The 22996-nt window shown below is 44.1% G+C and overlaps 1 protein-coding gene across 2 annotated transcripts in view; it reads right to left on the reverse strand.

Annotated features, from left to right (window-relative positions):
- Nucleotides 1-22996, reverse strand: part of LOC104340930 (low-density lipoprotein receptor class A domain-containing protein 4) — a 75980-nt gene that overhangs the window by 6619 nt on the left and 46365 nt on the right. Inside the window, exons 1-8 of one of the 2 annotated variants that reach the window (XM_086472613.1) lie at nt 13917-13946; nt 12813-13089; nt 10467-10599; nt 8859-8981; nt 7436-7551; nt 5351-5532; nt 4583-4747; nt 3378-3495 (exon numbers count right to left, since the gene is read on the reverse strand). In XM_086472613.1, coding sequence (XP_086328739.1) covers nt 3378-3495; nt 4583-4747; nt 5351-5532; nt 7436-7551; nt 8859-8981; nt 10467-10599; nt 12813-13073 — 1098 coding nt within the window. In that variant the 5' untranslated portion in view covers nt 13074-13089; nt 13917-13946. Of the gene's footprint in view, nt 1-3377; nt 3496-4582; nt 4748-5350; nt 5533-7435; nt 7552-8858; nt 8982-10466; nt 10600-12812; nt 13090-13916; nt 13947-22996 lie in introns of those variants that run through there. The other variant, XM_086472615.1, reaches the window with a different exon arrangement.

The following is a 22996-nucleotide window of genomic DNA, read 5'->3' on the forward strand; positions in this document are numbered from 1 at the left end:
CATCACAACATAGCCCAGAACAGAGGTCAATAATTATTAAGAGGATCTTAAATTTTGATCTCTCCTTTATAGCACCTATAAGATCAGGTCTGATATTCCCTAATTCCCAGTGCCCTGGCCTGAGAGTCCAGCCATGGCACGCAGGCCATTGGCAGTTTCAGGCTGACCAGATACTCGGGCTAGGAGGGGCAACAGCCAGGGCATCTGTCCTGGTCTGAGCTAAAACAGTGTAATTCTGTTTAGTGGTTTTACTTTTCAGTTAAGTCTCTTCTAAGTAACTGCACTTTCTGAAATCAACAGCACGTTTTTCCAGCCTGTCTCTAGCAGTGATAACGCTTGATGTTTATAGTTACCACCAAGGAATGGTATGCAGAAACGCTCTTGCTTACACTGGCTGCTACATCAGCCAAGGTCACTGCTGAATTCTGTACCCTGTGCTGAGGCGCTGGAAGCGGAAAAGGGTCAGAGTGAAGCGAAAGGCCGCACCCACAGAGAGGAGCGAGCCAGGCAGTGACCCAAACCTGACCAGCAGAGTATTCCATCCCATACATGTCATGTTCAGTATAAAGCTGAGGGATCACGAGGGTTAAGTTCTTCCATGGCCAACATCCAAGGAGGACTGCATCCCTTCTCCTGTCTTCCATCCTGATCTGTGCATTCCTGAATCCCATCTGCTGCCAAGTCCAGCCTGGGACTGCCCCAGTGCCAGCCCTGCAGCGTCACTGGTGACATATGGCCATCAGGGGGGTTGGGTTCAGTATTGGTCTCATGTATATTTGCATATATTTTATTTTCTTATTAATATTATTTATCTTTTCTTATTACTGTTTCATTAAAGCTGTTTTAGTTTTCTTTTCCAATCCCTAAGCCTCTCTCCCTTACTCTCTCTCCCCTCCCAGGAAGGGATAGCATCAATAGAGAGCATCTGTCATTCATCAGTGGCTGGCCCAGCCCCAAGCCATGACAGCAGCTGACACAAACTGGCTCACAGGGGTATCCTGTACCATAAACCTCACGCTCATGATAAAATGGGGAAGTTTGCTGAGGACAGGGCGGGGTTCTCCTCTCCCAGCTCCTGAGGACAGCTCTCCTGTTGGCTGTGACCACCGCACATTCGCTGGACAGAGTATAACTTGGTAGACATTTTGTTGGCACTAGTGCAGTTTCATTAAATCTGTTTTCACTTCAAGCTACAGGTCTCCTCTCCTTTTCCCGATTCCCCTTTCCAGCTGGGGAGGGGGTCACTGGGTGATAAAGCAGTTGCTATAGTTTAGCCCCAGATACGGGCTAAATATAGTCACCCAGAAAATCCAACACCCAGGATTTATAACTTAACTTTTACCCTTATGTCTCCAAAGCAGAGGAAAGAGAGTAACTATAGAAAGTATCCTCTGTATACAGCTCATTGTGAGTATTACCCAGTTATACCCTCTTTTAGAACAGCAACTGAACAAACCAGCATCTCTTAAGCAGAAGTATTAAAGAAATGAGCAACTGTAAGATTTCAAGCAGAATGCTTAAAATGTTTCAATAACACAGAGGGGCTGTAACAGAAGTATACAACTGATTTTTCAAAACTCATAAGTACTTATTAAGGATCCTAATTACTGCATAATGGCCTGTACTCTACAGTGCAGTCCTCAATTGTAAGTGGCCACAATTTAAGACAACTCTCACTTTTCTAAGAATGAAGCTGGTATGTCAAAGGCTGTGTCACCACGCTCTGCTTGCAGCCCATGTGACTCAGTTTAGTAAGTCACCAAATACTTGACAGGTTTATGCTGAAAAATTCCACTGTTTGAGGGAGGAGGGAAGCACAGAGAACTGTGAGTAAAACCAAAGCCTCTGAGATGGCATTGAAAAGCTTCTCTGAAGCTGCTAAAGTCATCCAGGACAAGAGCTTGAGGATAAAAAAGCAAAATGTTGCGCAAAATCATAGGCTCAGTTACCAGTAAGTATCATCATCTCCTACAAACACAGCCTGTCCTTTTATTCCTGCAGAGATTACTTTGCCTTTTCAATCGATACTGCTTGCAAAAAGACGCAACTTTCAGCCTCCCTTGGCCGAGGACGGAATGGATTTACAGTTATCACTGTCTGACACCAGGCGTGATCCTTGTGCTTCTGCTTACTATTTAATAAAAACAAAAACTTGCCTCAACATTAAAATTTTATCTACAAAACTGAATCACACTATTGGGCGCTGGTGCCCAGGTGACAGCAGCAGTGGGCTGCAGAGGTGGCCTCTGTGAGGAGAGGCCGGGGCCATCCCATGCCAGACACTGCTGGTTCCACCAGCTCCAGAGCCACCGCAGGGCACGGCTGAGCCCCTCAGCCACAACTGGGGTGCCTCTGGGAAAGCGTATTGAAGAAAGTGCAAAAAAACCTGCACAACAGCTGTGAGAGAAGAGTGAAACCACTGCAGACAGACACCAAGGCCAGAGAAGGAAGAGGGTGAGGTGGTGCTCCAGGCACCAGAAAAGGGACTCCCCTGCAGCCCCTAGAGAAGAGCATGGTGATGCAGGTTGTCCCCCTGCAGCCCACAGCGGACCACAGTGGAGGAGATGCCCACACCGCAGCAGGTGGACATGCCCTGAAGGACGCTGCAGCCTGTGGAGAACCCAAACAGAAGCGAGCTCCTGGCAGGAGCTGTGGTTCGTGACAAGGAGCCCAACTAGGGAGGAGCAGGTTTTCTGGCAGAAGCTGCAACCCCATGAGGAACCAACACATGCTGGAGCAGTCTGTTCCTGAAGGACTGTACCACATGGAGAGAGCGCACACTGGAGCAGCCTGTGAGGGACTGTGTCCCATTGGAGGGACCCACGCTGGAAAAGCGTGGGGAGGAAGGAGAGGCTGAGACAAAGTGTTACGACTGAACACAACCCCCATTCCCCGTACCCCAGCGCTGCGGGGTGGGGAGAGGAGGTAGAAAGGTCAGGAGTAAGGGAGTGAAGTTGAGCCTGGGAACAAGCAGTGGGTGGGGAGAAAGTGGTTTTAGGTTTGTCTTTGCTTCTCACCATCCTACTCTTCTTTTTTCTGCAATAAATTAAATTAATCTTCTCCAAGTTTAGACCTTTTTGCCCATGATGGTAATTGCTAAGCCATCTCCCTGTCTCTATCTCCAGCCACAAGCTTTCTTCTTCTTTTCTCCCCCCATCCTGTTGAGAAGAGGTAATGAGAGAGCAGCTTGGTGGGTGTCTGGCAGCCAGTCAAGGTCAACCCACCACAGTTGCACTTTCAGCCACAGGAGTTTGGCTCTTCTCTTGGTAGCCCTTAACGAATTGCACAATGTTCCCAACAGGAATTTCAATTATTGCACAAATACTTAACAAGATGTGAAACGCTATTTAAATGAAATAAGTTAACTCCATATTTACCTCCAAGGCCTGCATTCTCCTTAACAGCATTTTATGCTCTTCATTCTTGACTTTTTCTTCATAGAATTCCCGAAATGTCATTTTGTAGACTAATTTCATCCCATGCTTCTTCGCCATTCTGTCAAAATAATAAGCTTAATTAGGGAAGCCACAAAATTACTGTAGTTTTATTTTCAAAGGAAAAATTTTAAGCCACAGTGACATCTTATGGCATTCACTAGGATTACATTCTTTCTACTTTTTTTCAGTAAAGACATTTAGATGACAAAAACTGTACTACCATTACAAACTGTACTTTAACTAGGACAACAAAACTTGAACAGAATTAATTTACAAACATTTTGATAGAAAAAACATCTCTTCTCCCAACAGACAGAAGTTCCATTTCAACTTCCAGATAGCCTATGCTATTTTCCCCGCAGTACCATCACCCCGCCATGTCAGATGTTACGGATATATTTAGAGAACCTCTTTCTGCTAGATTTAGTGCCTTACATCTCAATTATATGGTCATACAACACTGAAGTACAGATGTCAGTGGCAGATGCTGGTATTTTTCATAGAGAACTACAAATGAAGTGTGTAAAAATGCACAGGTTTGAAGGGAAAGCTTAATATTGTTTAATAACCATACTGGGCCTGAATGGCAGGAAAAACCCCAACATGGAAACATTTGTCTGTACCTCAGCAGACAGGCTGGGAAAGGCAAACCTGAATTTGCACAGAGGTAACAGCAAAATGTGTGCTCACAGGTGAAAAAGATTTAGAGGAAGAAAAAATACATCGTAGGAAAAAATCCTACAAACATCCAAAGAAAGTTGGAGAAGTCAAGAAAGAGGCACTATGAGGAAGAGGATATAAAAGAAGGCTTGCTGAAGGACTAAAGAAAGGTGGAATGAAATCCCCCAAATGTTTAGATTAAAGAAGAAAAAGTTGACAGCACTAAGGGTTTGCTGACAGAGCCAACGTATCAGATACAGACATCCTCGTGCAAGACCTAGTTTCAGTCTTCACAGCCTCTGACCAGAGCACCTTCAACTGAGCGCAATGGACAGATTACAGCTGTGGATAGAAATGCAAGAAACCTTCACATTTGGAGCAACAACGACAAAAAAAATAAGAACTGAGAATATTATGCAATGACACACAAACTAAACAGCGGTTTCACAACTTTTATTGTATAATGAATTCAAAACTTAACTTACTCTTCCAGTAACGGAAAGTAAACCAAGAACTCAGGGACATCAACCACTTCTTCCAGGTGGAAATCATACTTGCAGCCAAACAAGGGATACTCTCCCTTCTTCTCAAATTTTACACTGTACACGTCATTCCCAAATGAATTTGTTTCTGAAGCTTCAAGTCGCTTTCTATGAGATATAAATAGACATTAAATGACCAGGTTTTAATTTAACAGGCAGAGAAAACTATGCGTAAGAGGCCTAAAAGTGTTTCTCCCAGTACTGCATCATTCAGTGATCCCTGTAGTTTCCCACCTCCTTTATCTAATGAGGCAATGAAACCACAAAATGCAAACAAGTAGCATACAGAGGTTTTAATAGTTTATCATTCCTAGACAACATACCAAGGACTAAATGGACCTAGAAAATTAACCTTTAGCCCAGAGACACCCTACATGGACAAGCCAGGCTTCTTGGAATAACCTCAGCAAAACCCTGACAGTTATTCCCCAGTCTGGTGCTATTTTGCCACTACTTAAGTTGCTACAGAGGGTTTATGTATGAAGATCTGTACGCTATACAGAAGAGCCAGGGGTGCAAGAGACAAGGATTAGTACAGATTCAACTGTTTGAGTCAAGTTTCATGAGTGAGATTTTCCTGACTAGAATCCAAAATTGTTACAAAAAACTTGCTTTTGTTTGCACAAACACACTAGAGCACTGTAAGAATGACTATCACTTAACAATGATTTACAGACTTTTGAAAGACTAATAGAATAGAGAAGCACTTACACAAGTTCAAAGCTATTTGGAGTTGTGCCAATGAAATATCCTCCAGGAGCGAGGTTCCCACAAGCATTTTTAAGCATCATGTCAGCCTGCTCATACGTCTCAAATGAGTAATGATAAACAAATTGACAGCTGCAAATGTCAAAGCGCATATCTGGATCATTGTATTTGGAAGACAAGAGATCCTGAAACAGATTAATAAGAAAAAATGTCTAACAAAAGCTACAGAATCAAGCATGATTCACTCAAATCTTCCAACAAATATGCTACTCCCATAATTCTTCAAAGTTTTCCTTTTCAGCCCCCATTCCTTCACGAGTTCAACAAGAACAAAATGAGAAAGGTAAGAGTAAGAAAGAGTCCTCTGCTACACAGAAAACCACATACAACATTTGGGAACAACAAGAACACACACACATGCATTTCAAAGTCATCATGTCCTCAAATTCTTTTCATGTTGTCACGTAACACCACTACACCTGAAAGGCCAAAACCCAAGGTTAGTTATCCAGTAGTTTACAGAGATATTCTGTTGATGAGGGTTTATAACTGGCCACTGTTCAGCCGGAAACAATTATTATAATAAAACAATTTTTCAATTTACTAACTCTCCGCAATGAGAGCTGACCCATTAACCTTACAACTGAGAGCAGGGCTTGTTTTAAATATGGCAATTTGCACTGCCCACCAGGTTGTATTTGTCCGTATTCTCACACATGTACATACACGTGTAACAACATACTCCTCCCCACCTCAGACCAAGTAACCGGTAACTCTGAAGAACGTGGAGCCCTAGAAATTTGTCAAGTTAAAGCTTGCCACAGTTTGACTCTGTACTCAGCAGTTCTCTAACTCTTCTTGCTTAGGCTTCTTTTACATGACAGCCACTATAAATAACACAGGAGCATACAAGTTCTCCCCTAGGCCCACAATATGCATTCTGTACTTAAAATATTTCATACTTAACGATTCTACCTGTGTTTCTCTTCTCTCACAGACTTGCGATCCACCCACTCATTCCCAGACTACACCAGCTCACGCCACGTACTATCAACGCTCTGTACACGGCAGGACAAAAACAGACACTCACATACCCGTAGCAATTTTATCTGTTCATTTACTCCCCTCTCCATATTTTGAGAAAGAGAGATACAGAAAACTGAGAAACAGAGGCAGGCAGAATTAGACAAACTGTTAGAATGAGACTCTGCACTGTACATAACAGCGGTGATAGAGTTACAAAGTCAGGCAGATGAATCTTTGTGTGCATGCACAGACAGAACAGAGCATGCAACAGAAAATACAGGTGCATATAAGACTGAGCTGTAATAGCAACACGAAAATATCCCTTTCTTTCCTGGCCAAGGCTCTCTCCTCTCTCCCCTGACTGCAATTTTGAGCCAAGAGACACGACCTGGAACCTGCAACAGACTGTACTGCTCAGAAGAGGGAGAGGCAACAAGAATCCAAACAAACCACCCTTCCTGCAAGGCTAGGAAGAACAGGTTCAGCCTTTCCACAGATCCGCTGGAACCAGGTAGGCTCTGTCCCTCAGCCTGCATCAGCAGGGCACACTCAGCCTACATTTCCAGGAAGCAAAAGCAGTGTTGGTTACAAGACTGTCTCCTAAGCCTGAAGATACATATTACAGCAATTAAAATGCTGCTAGAAAAAAAATACTGGGATAAACAAAATTTACAGGTCAAATCAGAAAATGTCCCTTATTCATTCCAGCACAAGAACACATTCACCACACTAGTTTCCAACATCCCATGCTGGCTGCCAGAACTCCAGAGATAAGTAGCCAATCCCTTCCCCTTGTCGTGCGAAAGAAACTGAAAGCACCAGATTCATTATCTGAAAAAGACATTCAGGCTTCAAGAACGTTACACTGTAAAACTGTGACAAAACACATTTAACTACACCTTACGCAACTTTGCAGAAACTCATAAGGCCAATTCTCCTGACAGTACAACAACCTGACCTTAAAAATATACGTGCCCAAAAATATTACAGCACTACCTTCACTCCTATACTTAACAAAAGAACGTTGAATCTCCAAAATATCACAAAGCATAGGAATTGTACCTTTGTACTATCTGCTTGTAGAAATTCTGCATCAAAAATGTGCTCATTATAACGACACCGGGCTTTCATGTCTTCATATCGCTGCTTGCACTGTTGCACAGAAATGTCAGCAATATCTATATATGGAGAGAGAAATTCAAAAAAGAAAAAAACCAAGAAATGAACTTGAATGATTACTGGAACACAGCAGATCCACTATGGCAGGGATAAAAGATTATTTTCAGTTACACTTTGAGGGGAACAAACACTTTTATTTCCAATTTGTAGAAAAGAAATTTAACTTGCAGGAAGTGTTTGGGATTGTAGCTCTTTGTCATTTTCAGTCTTCAAACAAAAGCTGTAATCTGAAGATTTCAGAAAGCTCCCATCCTCAAATGTGCAAAGCAAGCCTCCAAAATTTCAGGTGATGGATATGAGGTGATTGATACTAAGTGCTGTCAGCATTAAGTGTCTACTATGCATCAGCTAAAACAGTTCAGCTACCAGGGTTTCTCGAACAGCACTGAAAGCTCTTCACCTTCTTACAAATACACAAGATGTTGAAATGCGATTATTTCTGATACACACTGATATCCTGCATCATGGGAAAGTTTTTTTAATTTTCTTTTTAAGATTGTTCCTCTCTCAGGCATTGAGTTTCACTGAATAAGTCTGCACAAATTTTAAAACTAACAATACACAATAAATTCATTTAAGAACTTTGTAAGTAAATCAACTGTATTTGAAGACTGCAGAGTGAAAAAGGCAAGAAAGAACTGTAAAATGTAGAATACCCAAAGTAATTCCCACTACAGGAATTTATGAAATTTTAGTATCTAATTAAATTCAAAAGTAATACTTCCTTTGATTACCCTTGGGATGCTTTTTGGGAAAGGGGAAGACAGTATCTCCCTCCCAACATCTACACAACCTATTTAAACAAAAGATTCTTTTAATCAGCTTTCAGCTCTCCCGCTTTCTGAGCTTGAAAATCTTTAGTTGACTATAACACCCAAGACCATTTTTTGTCACAAAACTGTCGGGTTTATTTGTAATTTAAACACAACTCTTCTGTGTGTGATTTCAGAACAGTTAAAAATACTACAAGAGATTAGATGTGGGAGAGAAAAGACATAAAATACAGTCATTCTCCCAGTACCATATTTTGCTTAATCTGTGGCAACTGCATGTTTCTCTCGTGATACTAGTTTTTATTTACAAGTTGAGCTGAAAGCTAATTACATGGAAAATCAATGGTTCTTATATTTATGCTGGCAATCAAGTTGATGTCTTCAGGTTAAAGGACAAAATAAGACTTTTCAACAGAAGGTGTATCTTTGCATTCTTGGGCTTACTAAAAGAGAACATAATAAAAGACCTTTGAGCTTGGTTTTCCCCTAGAACACTGATGTACTTCCCCTGCAAAGTTATTGTGTCCTCTTACCAGTACAGACAAGTTTTTTAATTCTGCCTTTTTTCCATTTCAGTAAGTCTCCACCTTTGCCACATCCTAGATCCAAAACAGTTATATCATTCTTTTTCTGTCGTACCCGGTCTATAAATTCACCTAGAAAAACAAAAAGACAGGATGCATACACAGGTCTGTAACTCGCGTGGTTTGTGCAGAGAAGCCTAAGGACCAAAAGGGTTTCAGAATTTTAAAACATCTCAGAGTTTACTTTGCCTGTAAGTGTTCTTAACATTACGGACTTCGATCTCTTTTTCCAGAAACCACTAATGATGAAAGGAAGCACAAACTTTTAAAATTATGGAGAAGATAATTAATACCTTCTGTGCTTAATGGGCTTTGCCCATAACACGACTGGGGCTCTGCACTGTTTCCCTGGCAGACAAAGGCAAAACTGCAAATCGCTGAACCACCACCCTGTGCATGAGCAGGGGCACAGAGCTCCCTTTCACTCCATCACAATGAAGACAGATGTTGTTTGAAAGTACGGGAAAGCCTTTTGCAGAAGAGCAAAAGCCAATTAAATGCATCAGCCACAATGTTTCCTCACTGTGGCCTTACAAAAGCCCAATGTTTTCCATTCACTCCCCCAGGCCTTGCAGTAACATTTGCTACTCGTCTGCTGTCTTTTACCCTACTCAGACCAGTTTCATTTTCTCCTCTATCTCCACTCTGTCTAGATTACCTCTGCTCTGACTGATGTTGGCATGTTATGTAAAACACAGCAGCAGGGCAGCAACTTCCCTGCACAGTCAGAGACACGAAGCGCGTTTGGATACGACTGCTGTAACGTCGCACTGCTGAAATCCATCGTGACTGCAAGGCTTCCAGACAGGCTTCAAAAACAGCTTTATACAAACCTCAACATCGCTTCTACCTGCTCTGATACAGACAACAAAATGCAGCATGCTAAGACAAACAGGGCCAACACCTCCTGGCACAGATCCCTCTTCATAAATCCGTGCTGCTGTGCTGATAACGCTCCTCTTTGTTTGCAGGTGTCTAAGGTTTTGTTTCCTCACTTTGGAATTCATTTGTTGGACAGCAGACTTTGCCTTTATAAAAAGCTGATGACTCTTAAAGAACTACATCTTCTAAGTTCTAATCTTTTAAACTGTTGACTATGGATAATATAGAAAATATTTATGAGTTCAAGTTTCCCACAGAATTGGTTAATTGAGACCTGAGGACAGACTGCTTTGGGAAAACGGCTAGGAAATTATTTGAGACGGATTTAAATAACACGAACAGCTCAATCTAGCAAGAACAGATAGATTCTTTACAATTTAAAGCTGCACCTTTCTCTTTAAAAATGTCATGAAGAGCAGTTTCCAGCATGAACTTTTTCTAGTTTGCAGGTCACTTGATCTTTAAAACTTTAGCATACATGTGGCACTGCAACAACATAAAACACTACCACAGAGATTCAAAATAAAATTAAATATAGATATTTTATTGTACTTGGAAATCTTACTATGTATTAAGAGAAAAAGTGTCATAATCAACATCAGAAAGCAGAAAAAAAAGTTACATTTTGTTACAACAACGAGTCACATGTTATTAAAGTCGATTAATGAAGCTTACCAATGAGGACGCTCTTTGTCCAATTATTAAAGTTTCGGAGGTAGAATATGCGAGACTGGCTACGTTTTTCCAATCCAACTTCTTGCAGTTCATTATAATGTGCAGCCACAGCCTGCCCGTGGCCTATCGCACGCTGCAGAAACAAGGGAAGGAACAGACCCAAGCAGTGAATTCTTTTTACTCTTTTTTCACTTAATCCAGAGTTCACTTCAAGGATTTCAGAAAGTAAACACCTAGCACTATGAAGAGCACACCATTACGTACACAAAAACATTCCCCACACCTGTCCTGGTACTGAGGTCAGTACTTCAGTTATCAAAGAGACAACTCCCTTGAACATTTAATGCCCTTTTCAGTCGGTCCAAGTAATTTCTGATGGCTGACGCCCAGCATCTTTCCTTCACAGAAACACTGAACTCGCCGTTCTCTCCCACTCTTGGAGAATCTGTTTCATTGCCCTTAAGATTCGGATCAAAGAAGTTCCTTCTCAAGAAATTTTAAGCTTCTCCAAAAATCCTGTTTCAGAAATTCAGTGTTTACATCCCACAGAAGCGCACAAACCGCCAATTTAACCAAAAAGCCAACTGGCTGATGCCGCACAAAGCCCTAAGGGATGATCCCACTGCCAGGGCTTTAAACAGACTGTGGTAAGGGAACGAGGATGTGACCACGTATCCATTTAATACCTAACAGTTCGCTGCATAAATGCCTCTGGTTCAGCCTTAACTGTAAATACTCCAAGAGATTCCTGTCCCCTGAGACACAGAGGAGCCTACACCCAGACATAACGCTCCTAACATTTCTTCACCTTGAAAATAATCTTCAATTATACATATGAAATTAAAATAAATGATAAATAAAATAGGAAGTAACAGAACATGGAGACCCAACAAGATCTGTGAAGCATAGAAGTGTCTGAAGTGAGGGTACAAACCAGAATGAAGGATTTTCAGTTAAAACCCATAAGCGTGGTACGAAGCCCCAGCCAGTATGAATTCACAACTAAAAGCATTCCCAACAGCTGACTACAAAAGGCAACGTCCACGACATCTCATTATTCAAAGGGCAGTCCCCCAAGGGACAAGAAGGTTTGACCGATTTTAATACGCTATACAAATGCTTGAACGTTTCATGTCATTTTGGTATCCTTCAGGATGAACACAGACATACTTGTCCAAATCTCTATGCCCCCATCATCTGTTTATTACCACACTTGGGTGACTGACACTATCAGTATTTTGACCATTTCTAGCCTTTTTTAGGGTAAGCACAGACAGCTCCCGGAATGGCCACTGATGGTGATGCAAGCTAGAATGGCTGACTTTGGCACGTGTGGGGGACAGGCTCATACAGTCCACCCACAGGCCTCAGCTGCTGCAGGCACAGCTGCAAACAGTCACCAGCAGCCACATCCAGACGTCAGCAGCTGCGCTCGGGGCAATCACCTCTTGGCACCCTTAGGCTACGCAAAAACGTATTTCTTGTCCATCTAAACCTTACTAAAAGGGTGAAAGGGTTAATAATGTTGCTACCACAACAAAGGGCAACTTTTCTTTTACCAGATTGCTTAGTCATAAATCAACATCCTGGAAAAATACCAATCAGAGAAACAAAATATTAGGTCAAAGACATTTTCAAATTATACTTAAATACCCCAAAAGGTCAAAACAGGGCTGGATATTACAGCGTTGATTTCCACAAGCTCATACGTAACAAAGGACAGCATCATGCAAAACATGACCCTTTTCACCCTCCCACTTAACTGGACAAATATTTTCTACTACTCTTGCAGTCTTAAAAAACCCAACAAAACCAAACCAAACCATCTGTAAATCTTTCAGTACTTCACTTTGCCAACAAATCGTACTGACACTATATCACAGAGGATGTGGTTTGTAGATTTTTCTTAATTACACAGTAATTAAAGGACATTGAGGACAATTTCTAAGTTAGACAGTAATTAAAGGACATGAAGGATATTCTCTCACGGAAGAACCTCCCATGACCAGAGAGCTGTACTAACACACAGGGTAACAACACACAAAACACGAACTCAAGACCCGCACGACGCTACCGGACCACCCCCACACAGCCGGCGGAACAACAGCCTTCGGCTAAGCACGTGCCGAGAGCAGATTCCAACCTCCTCACCACCAGCCCCTCTCTCTCCCATTAAGCCCAGCAGAACTTCCACACCCGCTGGTCTGCCAGGAAGCTGCCCACAGACATTGACATTTGCCTTTTTGTGCTGGTTCAGGGATGTTTAGCACAAATACTTTCAATCTCGTCTTGAGCTAAGGCTTTGAAATAGGGGTTTGAACGGAGCTCAAAATAAACGATACTCACTAATTTCTTAGGAGGTTCGTCCCCAGGATCTACATTCTTCCTCTTGGCTCTGCCATCCTGGTTACCACCATCGACTTCATCTTCACTGTCAGCGGGGCACACTGTGCCTGAAGTCGAACTGTCGCCTTCCTGACCAAGACCTGAATCTGCCTCTGAAGACCGAGGCATTTTCTCCACTTCTTCATCCAAACTCTTCTCTACCTCCTGCTCCTCTTCCTTGGTTAAATCAGCCATCTTTGACAGGTTTGTCTCCTTGTCCATTGATCAGAACAGAAACCTACGAGGGGGGAAAGAAGCCACCAACTATTCTGAGTGCTGAATTCCACTTCACCAGGACACGGGGCAGCTACTTTTAGACAAGGCCTGTAGGAGGAAGTTGGGCAACTCCTCCTCTGAGCCCGCGGCCCGCCAGGAAAACAGGCCTGCCGCGCCCAGGCGGGAGCCTCCCGCCCCAGCCACGTTCGGGGAGTAGCCGCTGCGCCGAGACCAGCGGGGCTTCCCTCGGAACAGGCCCTCCGAGCGGGATGGTGCAGAGCAGCCTCACCCGCGCTCCCGGCGGATCCCCGCCCTGCAACTCACCGGATGCGTTTAAGGCCTGAATTTGGAAGCGACGGGCACTTCGTAACCAGCGATGGCAACCGGGTGCCTAGGGGGCGGCTCCCTCGGAGGGAAAGCTGGAGGGGGCGGCTCCCTCGGAGGGAAAGCGGGAGAGCCCGGGCCGCCAGCGGAGCAGGGGCCGCGGCCGGCAGGGACGGGCCCCCCGGCGGGGCGCTCCCGCGGACAGGCCGCCGCCCGCGGCCGCTTCTGAGGGGCCCGGAGCCCGCCGAGGCCCGGCCCGCCACCGCGACGGGCGAAGCGCGCGCCGCCGCGCCGCCGCCCACAATCCCCGGCGCGGTCGCAGGCGATTGGCGACGGCCGGTGGCGCAGCACAGCCTCCCGTGCGCGGCGGCGGCAGCCCGGCCCCGCCCCCCCCGGCTGCCCGCGAGGCCGAGAGCCCGGGACCCGCCTCCCAGCGCGCGGCGGGGCTCGCCGCGTGCCGCCCGCCCGCCCACCTGGCCCCACGTCCCCGCCGGCGGGCCGCCCCGCAAGGCGTGCGGCACTCACCCAGCCCAGCACTCCGCCATCCTGTTTGCGGAAGTGACGCACCCACGGAGCGGCGGTGAGACCGGCAGCGTCACATCCGGGAAAGTCGGGGGGGGGGGGGGGGGTCAGGAACGCGGCACTGCGCACGCTTAAAACGTGACTGGGCCCCGCGCCCGGGCAGGGCTCGGGGAAGGAGAACACTACGAGCCCCAGAAGGCCGCGCGAGGGGGTGGGGGCGCGCGCCTGCCCAGTCGGCCCCGCCAGGCCTCAAGGTGATGGTGGGGACGGGCGCTGCTGCACGTTGCCCTGCCGCGCGCGCGAGGCGGGGCGGGGGAGGTGACGGGAGCGGCGCGCGCGGCAGCGGTCGCCGTTGGTCAGCCGCCGCCCGGTGTGTCTCCATGGCTCGGGGCCCGTGAGGAGGAGCGGTGGCTCGGCCACAAGGTACCCGCTTGGCGCGGCCTGGGGGGAGGGGCCGCTGCCCGGGAGCGGGCGAAGCGGGGGGGCGGGCGCCTCCTGGAGCCCCCCCCTGGGTGGGGGGAGCGCGGGGGGCGGCGGGCCGGCTCCCCCGCCGTCGGGCGGGCTCCCGCTCCGCGCAGGGGCGCCGCCGCCCCCGGCCGTGCTTGCCGCCGCGGCCCCGGGGGACTGGGCTAGCGGACCCGCGGCCTCTGGTGGCTGGCCCGCGCAGGAGCGCTGGGGCGAAACGGCTGCTCGGGGCTCCGGCCCTTCCTTCTGGGCGCCTTCTCTTCTGCAGACTCCGAGGCCGTTCTTCCTGGCGTGAAAAATGTCGGCCGCGAGTCTCTGACGGCTGTACCGTAAAGGGCCGTTGGGTTCGGCTTCTTCAGGTGTTTCTCTCCTGGAACAGCTGGTTCTGCACTTGTCTTGACTTTTTAGACCCCTTAAAAGTGGCTGTACAAATATGAGAAATGCCTAAGAAATGTTCTGCGCGGTTTTTGGTGACTCGCTTGTGGCACGTGGCAAATAGGAGCAAAGGGCTGGCTTTTCTCAGTAGGAGAATCTCAAAACCGAGAAATCTGGTTTTGCTCCTCTTATCTGTTTGCTGGTAAAATTGTGTTTTCTTGCTCGTCTTGAACTTTCAGCACTTTTTCTCTCTTACATTTTCTATGAACAAGCTTTGGAGGTCTCTGAATCCATATAGGAGGCAGCATTCAGCTGAACGAGACACAGCCCTCTTGGCACACTTGCATAGAGTTAGGGTTCTCCTTAGTCGTCTGCTTCTGGTAATTGATGGTGAGAGTTATCCAGGGAGTCAGACTGAGAAGTCATAAGAATTTTTATTAAGGCTTTTAAGTCAAACGTGGATTTATGTCAGGTTATTACAAACTGCATGTTCAGCCTCACTTATGACCATTTCTGAGATCCCTTCCACAAGCTGGTCTAAAAGGGAAAACGTTCACTTGGACAGTAGTACATGAAGTGTCCTAGAATTCCTTACCAAAACTAATTCTTAAACTGGAAGTGTTCCTCAATTTACCTAAACCCCAAGATGTTGTTGCTGTAACAAGTATAAACATAAAATGATTTGCCAAAGCTTTGCTACTGGGAGAGATGGGAAGCAGGTTCCTCGTTTGGAATGTGTCTTACCGCCTGTCCACTAGCTTGTATGACTTGCAGCTGCTTCTGTGTGGGACATGCATGCACAGAGGATAATGTGTCCCCACCATCCATCTCCTCCTATAGGGCTGACAGCATGTGTTTATCTCCTTTTCTGTTCAAGGACTGTTTGAGGTACAAGGGCTATGACTGGCCTCTGTGGCAGCATTACTGAATTGCACTCGCTGCGTGAGAAGAGCACTTCCATCAGGGAGGAAAAGAAATCATTTGATGATTTGGGTAGGTAGGTAGCAGGTGGCTTGCACATGGCAGAAATCAAGTAGTCAAATTCAGACTGTTAAAAAAGAGTACGTAAGGAATGTAAGAAGGTGAAGATTTGTCTAGCATGACTGTCTAAGATCCACTTCACAGACTATAGAAGCTGATAAGAAAAGGTTTGATCTGGTTTTGGTTTTTAAAAGGATCTGTGTAATCCTCCTGCTGTAGATGATCTCCTATCCAGATAAACTGACCTAGCTCTGTGTGTATGCTTATAGACATCACGAAGAGACTGAAGTCTGTTTTTGCAAGACAGGGAGTTCTTGCTGTCCCCTTATCTCAGATACCAGCCCTCGGTTTGCATCTTGACCCATTTCTGGATCTGTAGGGAGTTCTGCCTGGTCTTGCAGATAAGGCCGCAACAAATTCAATGACAAAAGCAGAAAGAACACTGATTGTTTTAAATGTAAAACTGCTGGTTGAATCCAGAACAGTCCTTGCAATCAGTTAGTTTTGCAGATAGCGAAGAAGATCCAACATAGTTCTTGTTGGTGTTGATACACTGTGCAGCCAGATAGTTGAAGCTGAACTTAGTTTGAAAATTAGATGCTTAAGCAAATTCAACATCAATCAGCAATATTTCAGTATTAAGAATAGAACAAAAAACACTAGAAGAACTTAGGCCTGGGCCCAAAACATGGTTGAAGCCTTCCTGGACAGTAAGGTGGTCATAAGGATTTTACCTTGATATTCTGATAGGTAACTACCTAGTTCCATCACTTTAGATCAAGGATCAACCTCGGGGTCAAGGGTTCTTAATGACTGTAAAGTACCTTTAGTAGTCTCTTAGCCTTCAGACAAATGAATTGTGCAGTATGGCAATTACAGCAACAAAAAATACTGCTGAAGTTACAGGACTCTTTCTTCATTTTTAAGTCTTGGATCATGATACCTCTAAAAACCACAGGTTATTCTTCATGTCCCTGTCATTGTAATAAAATTACAGTAAGAGTAGAAAGTTGTTATTCAGTTAAAAAAGCCTTACGATATATAGTGATGATACCTTTCAAAATTCCGTTGGTCTTGAAGGTACCAGTACAGGTGTGTAAAGTCCAATGTACTTTGTTCATATTAAGTCAAGAATGTATCGCTCGAAACTGTCAGGGAAATCATTGTTTAACCAGGGGTTAGCAGGCCAGGTTGGTGTGCCTGGTTGTGTCAGTCATCCCACCTTTTGTCTGTCTGTCAGCAAGCACTTCAGGACAGAAGTCATTTCTCCTTCAAGGCGCTGGGATTACACAGCAGGGCTTGGTTGCTGTCTAGACCTTTGCAAAGGGTAATGGTCTGTGTTCTCATGAACACTTATGTTTCCTCCAAACAGCTCCAGTCACTCAGTTCTCCCTGCATCTTCTTCAAACTAGCTCTCCATTGTATGATTCAACAAAAAATGAATTTTTTTGGTTGTGTCTCCAGACATGACACGGCTCCATTTAAACAAAGACACCTGAATAGTAAAACTAGGTCTTCTCTGTTCGTGCACATCAGAAAATGAAAGTGCCGCTTAGCAGGGCTGTAAATTTTAATTCCATAGATCTGCTATTTGATCTTGTCCAAAAATTGACCTTGACCATGTGTAACAGTTCTTACGTAAACAAAACAACAAGTCCTGTGGCTGTGATTGTGGCTTTGCAGAGCGTCACAGTGGAGGATCCTCTGCAGCTCTCCAGAACTGGTGTAGTCTGTTCTTGCAGAGGGGGATGAGGAGAGGGAATGGGGGTTAGTACTGTCAAGTGCTCATGAACAAATTATAAAATACAGCAGTAGTTTTTTTCAAATTGATGGCTTTTGTTGATTCTAAATAAAAATACGTGAGTGGCTTTACAGCTGTTCTGTAACTCTCTTCCAAAAGTGGCTGGTGGAAGAGCTGAGTAGAACATGAGAGCGCTTACCTTTTAACTGGAATGGTAGTGCTTAGCCCCAGCCTGTGCCAGTTGGGTAACTGTTTGCTCTCAGTGTTTTGTGGACTTAAAACCTGATTTTGCCAATGTTAAAATTAGAGGCATCTTTTGCTTCCTGCTGTCTCGGGCCATAGGATACTACTTTCTGACAGGGATGTTTCTGTGCTTGAACACAAGCCTTGGGCTTTGTTTATCACCTCTCCTAGAATGCAGTGTGCTTTCAGAGGTTGCAGCATTGCAGTCACAGGATTCCTTTCTCAACCTGAGTGCAGCAATGCAGTAAATCTGCTGCTTCAGACTGTGAGCGGGAGCATCGTTAGGGTCCTGTTACTGGTTTGGACACTTGTAGGTGGTATAATTTTGTTGTTTGTATGGTTGTCAACGCTAGCAATCGTATGCTCTATGCAAAGATGCTGTATAGGGCATTAAATTGAATAGTGGACAAGAAAGTTTATGCACGCAGGTATCAAGACCTTAATAAAAATAATACTTCTTTCATAGGAGCAGTTCACATTCATTTGTAGAGATGGGGAATAGCATTTGCTAAAAATTGGATGAAGAGTGTGGTTTTGAGAGTGTGTTCTGTAAATGTTATGATCAGCCTCTTCACACATAATTTCTCAAGATACTCTGATTGATACTACACATAGTTCCCTATATGGACAAGTTTGAATTCACAACAGAGAATTTCATGCTTACTTTGAATATTTAGAAAAGATTTATACTGGAAGGGAATGTCTGCCAACAGTAATTTTGCTGAAAAATGAATGTTCTGTAACTTTTGCTAGGAAAAATGACAGCTTTTCAGTGTTTGAAAATGCAAAATAAATGTGGTGAGAGAATAAAAGAAAAAAATCTTGAACCTAATGCTTCCACTGTGAATTCTGTTCTTATTGAAGGTGAGTTGTTTTTTTTCACTTTAGAGCTCGTTTACGTTTATTCCTACTTTGTTTCTAATTGTAAAGTTTCAGAGTTTTTCCTTGAGCATGTTTTTTGACAGTCTTAGAAGCACTTGGGGTGAATTTGATAGGTAAAAGACTTGTTGCTTGGTGGGGGTTGTTGTTTTAAGTGTTTTGTAAAACTGTTACGTACTATAACTTGCGTTTAAAATATTTTTACAGCTAATACTGTTGATTATGGTTGGGTTATGGAGGGAAGAGACACAGAACAATGAGACAAGACTGGCAAAAAGAGCATTTATCAAGGCTAGAAAACAAACAGTTTTGGTAGTCACAATGCAAGGTGAGGCAGAAGGCTGTACAAAGTTGATGCTAAGATCCAGGTTTAAGCATATTCCTACTAAATGCCTTTTATAATTAGTCAAGAGAAAAGTATTTGAATACCCAAGCTTTTATTCTATGGTCTGGTCAAAAAGGCTGAACTTTATTTGGGTTCTCACCATTTATTTGAGTGAAAGTCACAGTATCTTCAGTGTGTCTCCAGTTGTTTCATTAGACCTTTCAGGAATAAATATTTGATTATAACTCCAAGAGGTGTTTAAAATAAATATTATAATCTAAATTTTTTATGTCAGCTAAGTCCTGAGTGATCAAAAATATTATGAATTAAAAAATGAGCTTGGTTACTAGAATCCAAATTATGAATAGCAGGAAGTCTTGAGCAAGCTAGAGTTCAGTTTTGTCTGCAACCTTGTTATTGATGGCTCTGTTAGTGAGGGGAGATGTTCACAGCAGCTCTGAACTCTGAAGAGAGGTAGCAGAAGTTCATAAAAGAAGTACTGAACCCTGAACATAAACATGTTTCTAATGCCTTCCAGCATGTGTTAAAAAGTAGTCAGAACTCTCGAGATGCTCCGTGAAAGCTGAAAGAGGTGAGGAATCTGCTAAAGGAAGTTCAATGAACTGTTGAGAGGGGAGATCCTAAGAGATTCTCAGTGTTTCAGTGAAGCGTAGAAATCTGATCTGTGTATTTGTTTGTTTGTATTTTAGCACCTAAGCCCTGACCAGTTCAGTTGTGGGGTTTTTTCCTGAAGCAGTTCAAAGCCATGTGCAGGAAACTGTTGACAAGAGTCTATGTGAATTACCTTTTGCAGCCCCTTTCAGTTATTTAGTAGAAACTTCCCACTGCTTTGTAAACGGCACTGCTGCACATACCTCCATGTTAACGGCCCTCTGGTTGAAAACCCTCTGACAGAGAAACACGACTGTTTTGAGGGGAATGAGCTAATGATACATTGGGAGATACAAGGATGAAAGAGGCTATTGGGGGTTGCTTAGGAGAGTTATTACATACCAGTGGAACAGAAAGGAGAGAGAAATATTTTGATCATTAGCTTAAAGTGAAAGGAAATGTGCAGAAGGGCAAAATAATAAGCAGACGAGTACAATCCCTGCTTTGAACTAACCAAGGGCTTTTTTAGCCTTTTTAGCATAGATGTGTATGCCTATTTTTAAGCTTAGTTAACTTCTAAAATAATAACTTCTCTTATTGTAGACGTGTCTGTGGAGTGACAAATGAACAAAGAATAAAAGCAGATCTCACTTTAAAAGGCAGGTTCTTTTCCATTCCCTTGGCTGGTGCCTGTTGTTTTGGGGGCTCTGGAAGATGAAGATGATCCAGCAAATTTACACATGTAAGGAATCATCGAGAGTAGAGACCTTCTGTAGTACTAGTGTAAGAGGTGTACTTACGTAAAAATTCAGTAGAGGGCGGAAGGAAACTTCTGAAGGAAGGGACTCAGCGTAGCTGTTCAGCACTGCAAAGCAGGAAAACAAAGCTAAAAGATGGACTAGCACCAGTTATTGAACGCATAGTTCTGAAGAGCAGAAAGCACTGCAAATTGTCGTGATACTTTCTGTTAGAAGAATTAGAGAGAACTTTCACAATTTTATGTAACGCTTAGCTGCGTGCAAGCCTAAGATCCTAATGCCTTCCAACACAGAGGGAAATGGGGATACCGCTGTCATATTGACTGGGTGCAGATCGGCTGTTAAGCCTCCTGTTTAGCGTTCCAGATCTATAACTCAACACACAGGCGTTGCACTAGGTTCTCCTGCTTTATTTACCTTCCGAATCCAATGTTTAGGCTTTATAAATGCCTACAAGAAATTTTATTTCTTTTATTCCTTCCTAAAGCTACTTTTTGTTGTGCTTTGTAATACTTAAGTATCAGAAGATTGTAGCAGTGAAGATTGCTGTGTAAGGACCCTGTGAGGGTTTATTCTACTTTCTTGACTTTGCTCAGTTTGTTTTAGCAAGAACAGGAGTAGGTAAAGTAAGGCTAAAAAAGCTGTTGGCTTGTCTCCACTTATATCAGCACAATGTCTATAGCCACCTTCCAGTGCTGAAAGGGGGCTGCAGGAAGGGTGGGGAGGGACTCAGGGCGGGAAGTGATAGGGTGAGGGGTAACGGTTTCAAACTGAAAGAGGGGAGATTTAGGTCAGATATTAGGAAGAAATTCTTCCCTGTGAGGGTGGTGAGGCCCTGGCACAGGCTGCCCAGAGCAGCTGTAGCTGCCCCCTCCCTGGCAGTGCTCAAGGCCAGGCTGGATGGGGCTGGGAGCAATCTGGTCTGGTGGAAGGTGTCCCTGCCCATGGCAGGGGGCTGGAACTGGGTGGTCTTTAAGGTCCCTTCCAACCCAAACCATCCTGTGATTCTATGAAAGTAAAACAAATTTTATATTACCCATCACCACCCTCCCCACCTTTCCTCCAGCCCCTTTTCAGCACTGAAGGCCACTCTAAGGTCTCCCCAGAGCCTTCTCTTCTCCAGGCTGAACAACCCCAACTCTCTCAGCCTGTCCTCACAGGGAGCTGCTCCAGCCCCTGAGCATCTTTGTGGCCTCCTGTGGACCCACTCAAGCGGGTCCATGTCTGTCTTGTGTTGGGGGCCCCAGAGCTGGGCACACCACTGCAGGTGGAGTCTCACCATCATTCTGGTTTATTAGCTTGGCAAAGTGCCTTTTTCTTTTTTTTTAATATACTGTTAATAAGTTGTTGAACAGAACACTTTAAATCTGAAAAGAACAACTTAAATCTGAAACCAAATTTTTTTTTTTTTAATTATATTTAGTAAAAATGTAGTGGGGTTTTTTATTAAACTGAGCTGTTTGGATGAGATTTCTGTGCATTTGCTTTTTATGCAGTCTGAAAGGTGAGCTGGAAATGATTTCTGAAAACTTGGTTTGTGTCTGTTCAAAATTCTTCTGTATATACAACACAGAACCCTCAAAGTTTGCTTGATTTTTACACTAAAAATGACAAGAATGTAAATTAATTCTCTGGTCTCTTAGAAAGGTGCCTTGGGAGTGGAAAAAACTCATGGATTTTCACTGGGAACTCTCCTGTGGTATAATTAATGTTCTTTTTTTAAACAGTAACAGAACAAGTAAAATTCTTTAAATTCATCCATATTTACATATTGTGTACAGAGTGTTTCTAGTAAAACAGAGAAGATAAACCAGTGTAGTCTGCATATACTATACCCGCAATTCCCTCATGCTTTCTGACCTCTTTTACAGAAGAACTTAAACTGAATTTTTTACCATCTTATATCCATCTCCATTCTTGTATTTCAATTTCTCTGGTAGCTCAAAAAAAGTTAATTGTAACTGGTAACTGGTTTTACACAAATTATCCTGATGAAAGTTTCATCTGACAGCATCTGTGGCATGATTTCTCTTTCCAGCAGCAGATATCCACAGCAGCCTTTGCTGTACCTGTATTGGCCTGGCTCATTCCTGCTGTGTTTTCCAATGATCCCCTGTTTCTTTTTGGCATAAAACATTAGCACACCCATGAATTTGTGGTAGTCACATAGACCAACTCTGTGACATTAAAGGTTCCTGAACTTTTACCGTCCTCAGGAACAAAAGCAAGTCTGATCTCTACTTGCTAGTAATCACTGGGAGGCAAAGAGTTAGCAGAGCAAACGTGAGAGATAGGGTGCTCCTGCGGTACACCAGGTGTATGTCAAAGCTGATCTGAATTATAACAGAAGTACAAAGTTTGCTAAACAAAACCTCCAGCGCTGTAATGAGAAGCTGATCTATACTTTTCCTCAAGAGGCCACTAGAGCACTCCCTTTGTGTCGCAGGGCTCCTTAATAGCTTGCCATGAGACAGACCCACCGTCAGGAACTAAATGGGTGTCCAAGAATCCCTACCAGGAGTGTGTCCTGCACAGCCAAGATCTCAGCTCAGTTTGCAGCTAGCTGGAGATACTATTAAATAGTTAGCCAGAACGTGCCAGCACTGAGGAGACCTTATCCCAGAAGTGTTTGTATATCATTGCATAGTTTGTCCTACTAGCATCTATTCACTCACCACATGGGATTCTTACACCAGAGAACAGC

Source organism: Leptosomus discolor, chromosome 13, assembly GCF_034619465.1.
Source record: "Leptosomus discolor isolate bLepDis1 chromosome 13, bLepDis1.hap2, whole genome shotgun sequence".
NCBI classification, from domain to species: Eukaryota; Metazoa; Chordata; class Aves; order Leptosomiformes; family Leptosomidae; genus Leptosomus; species Leptosomus discolor.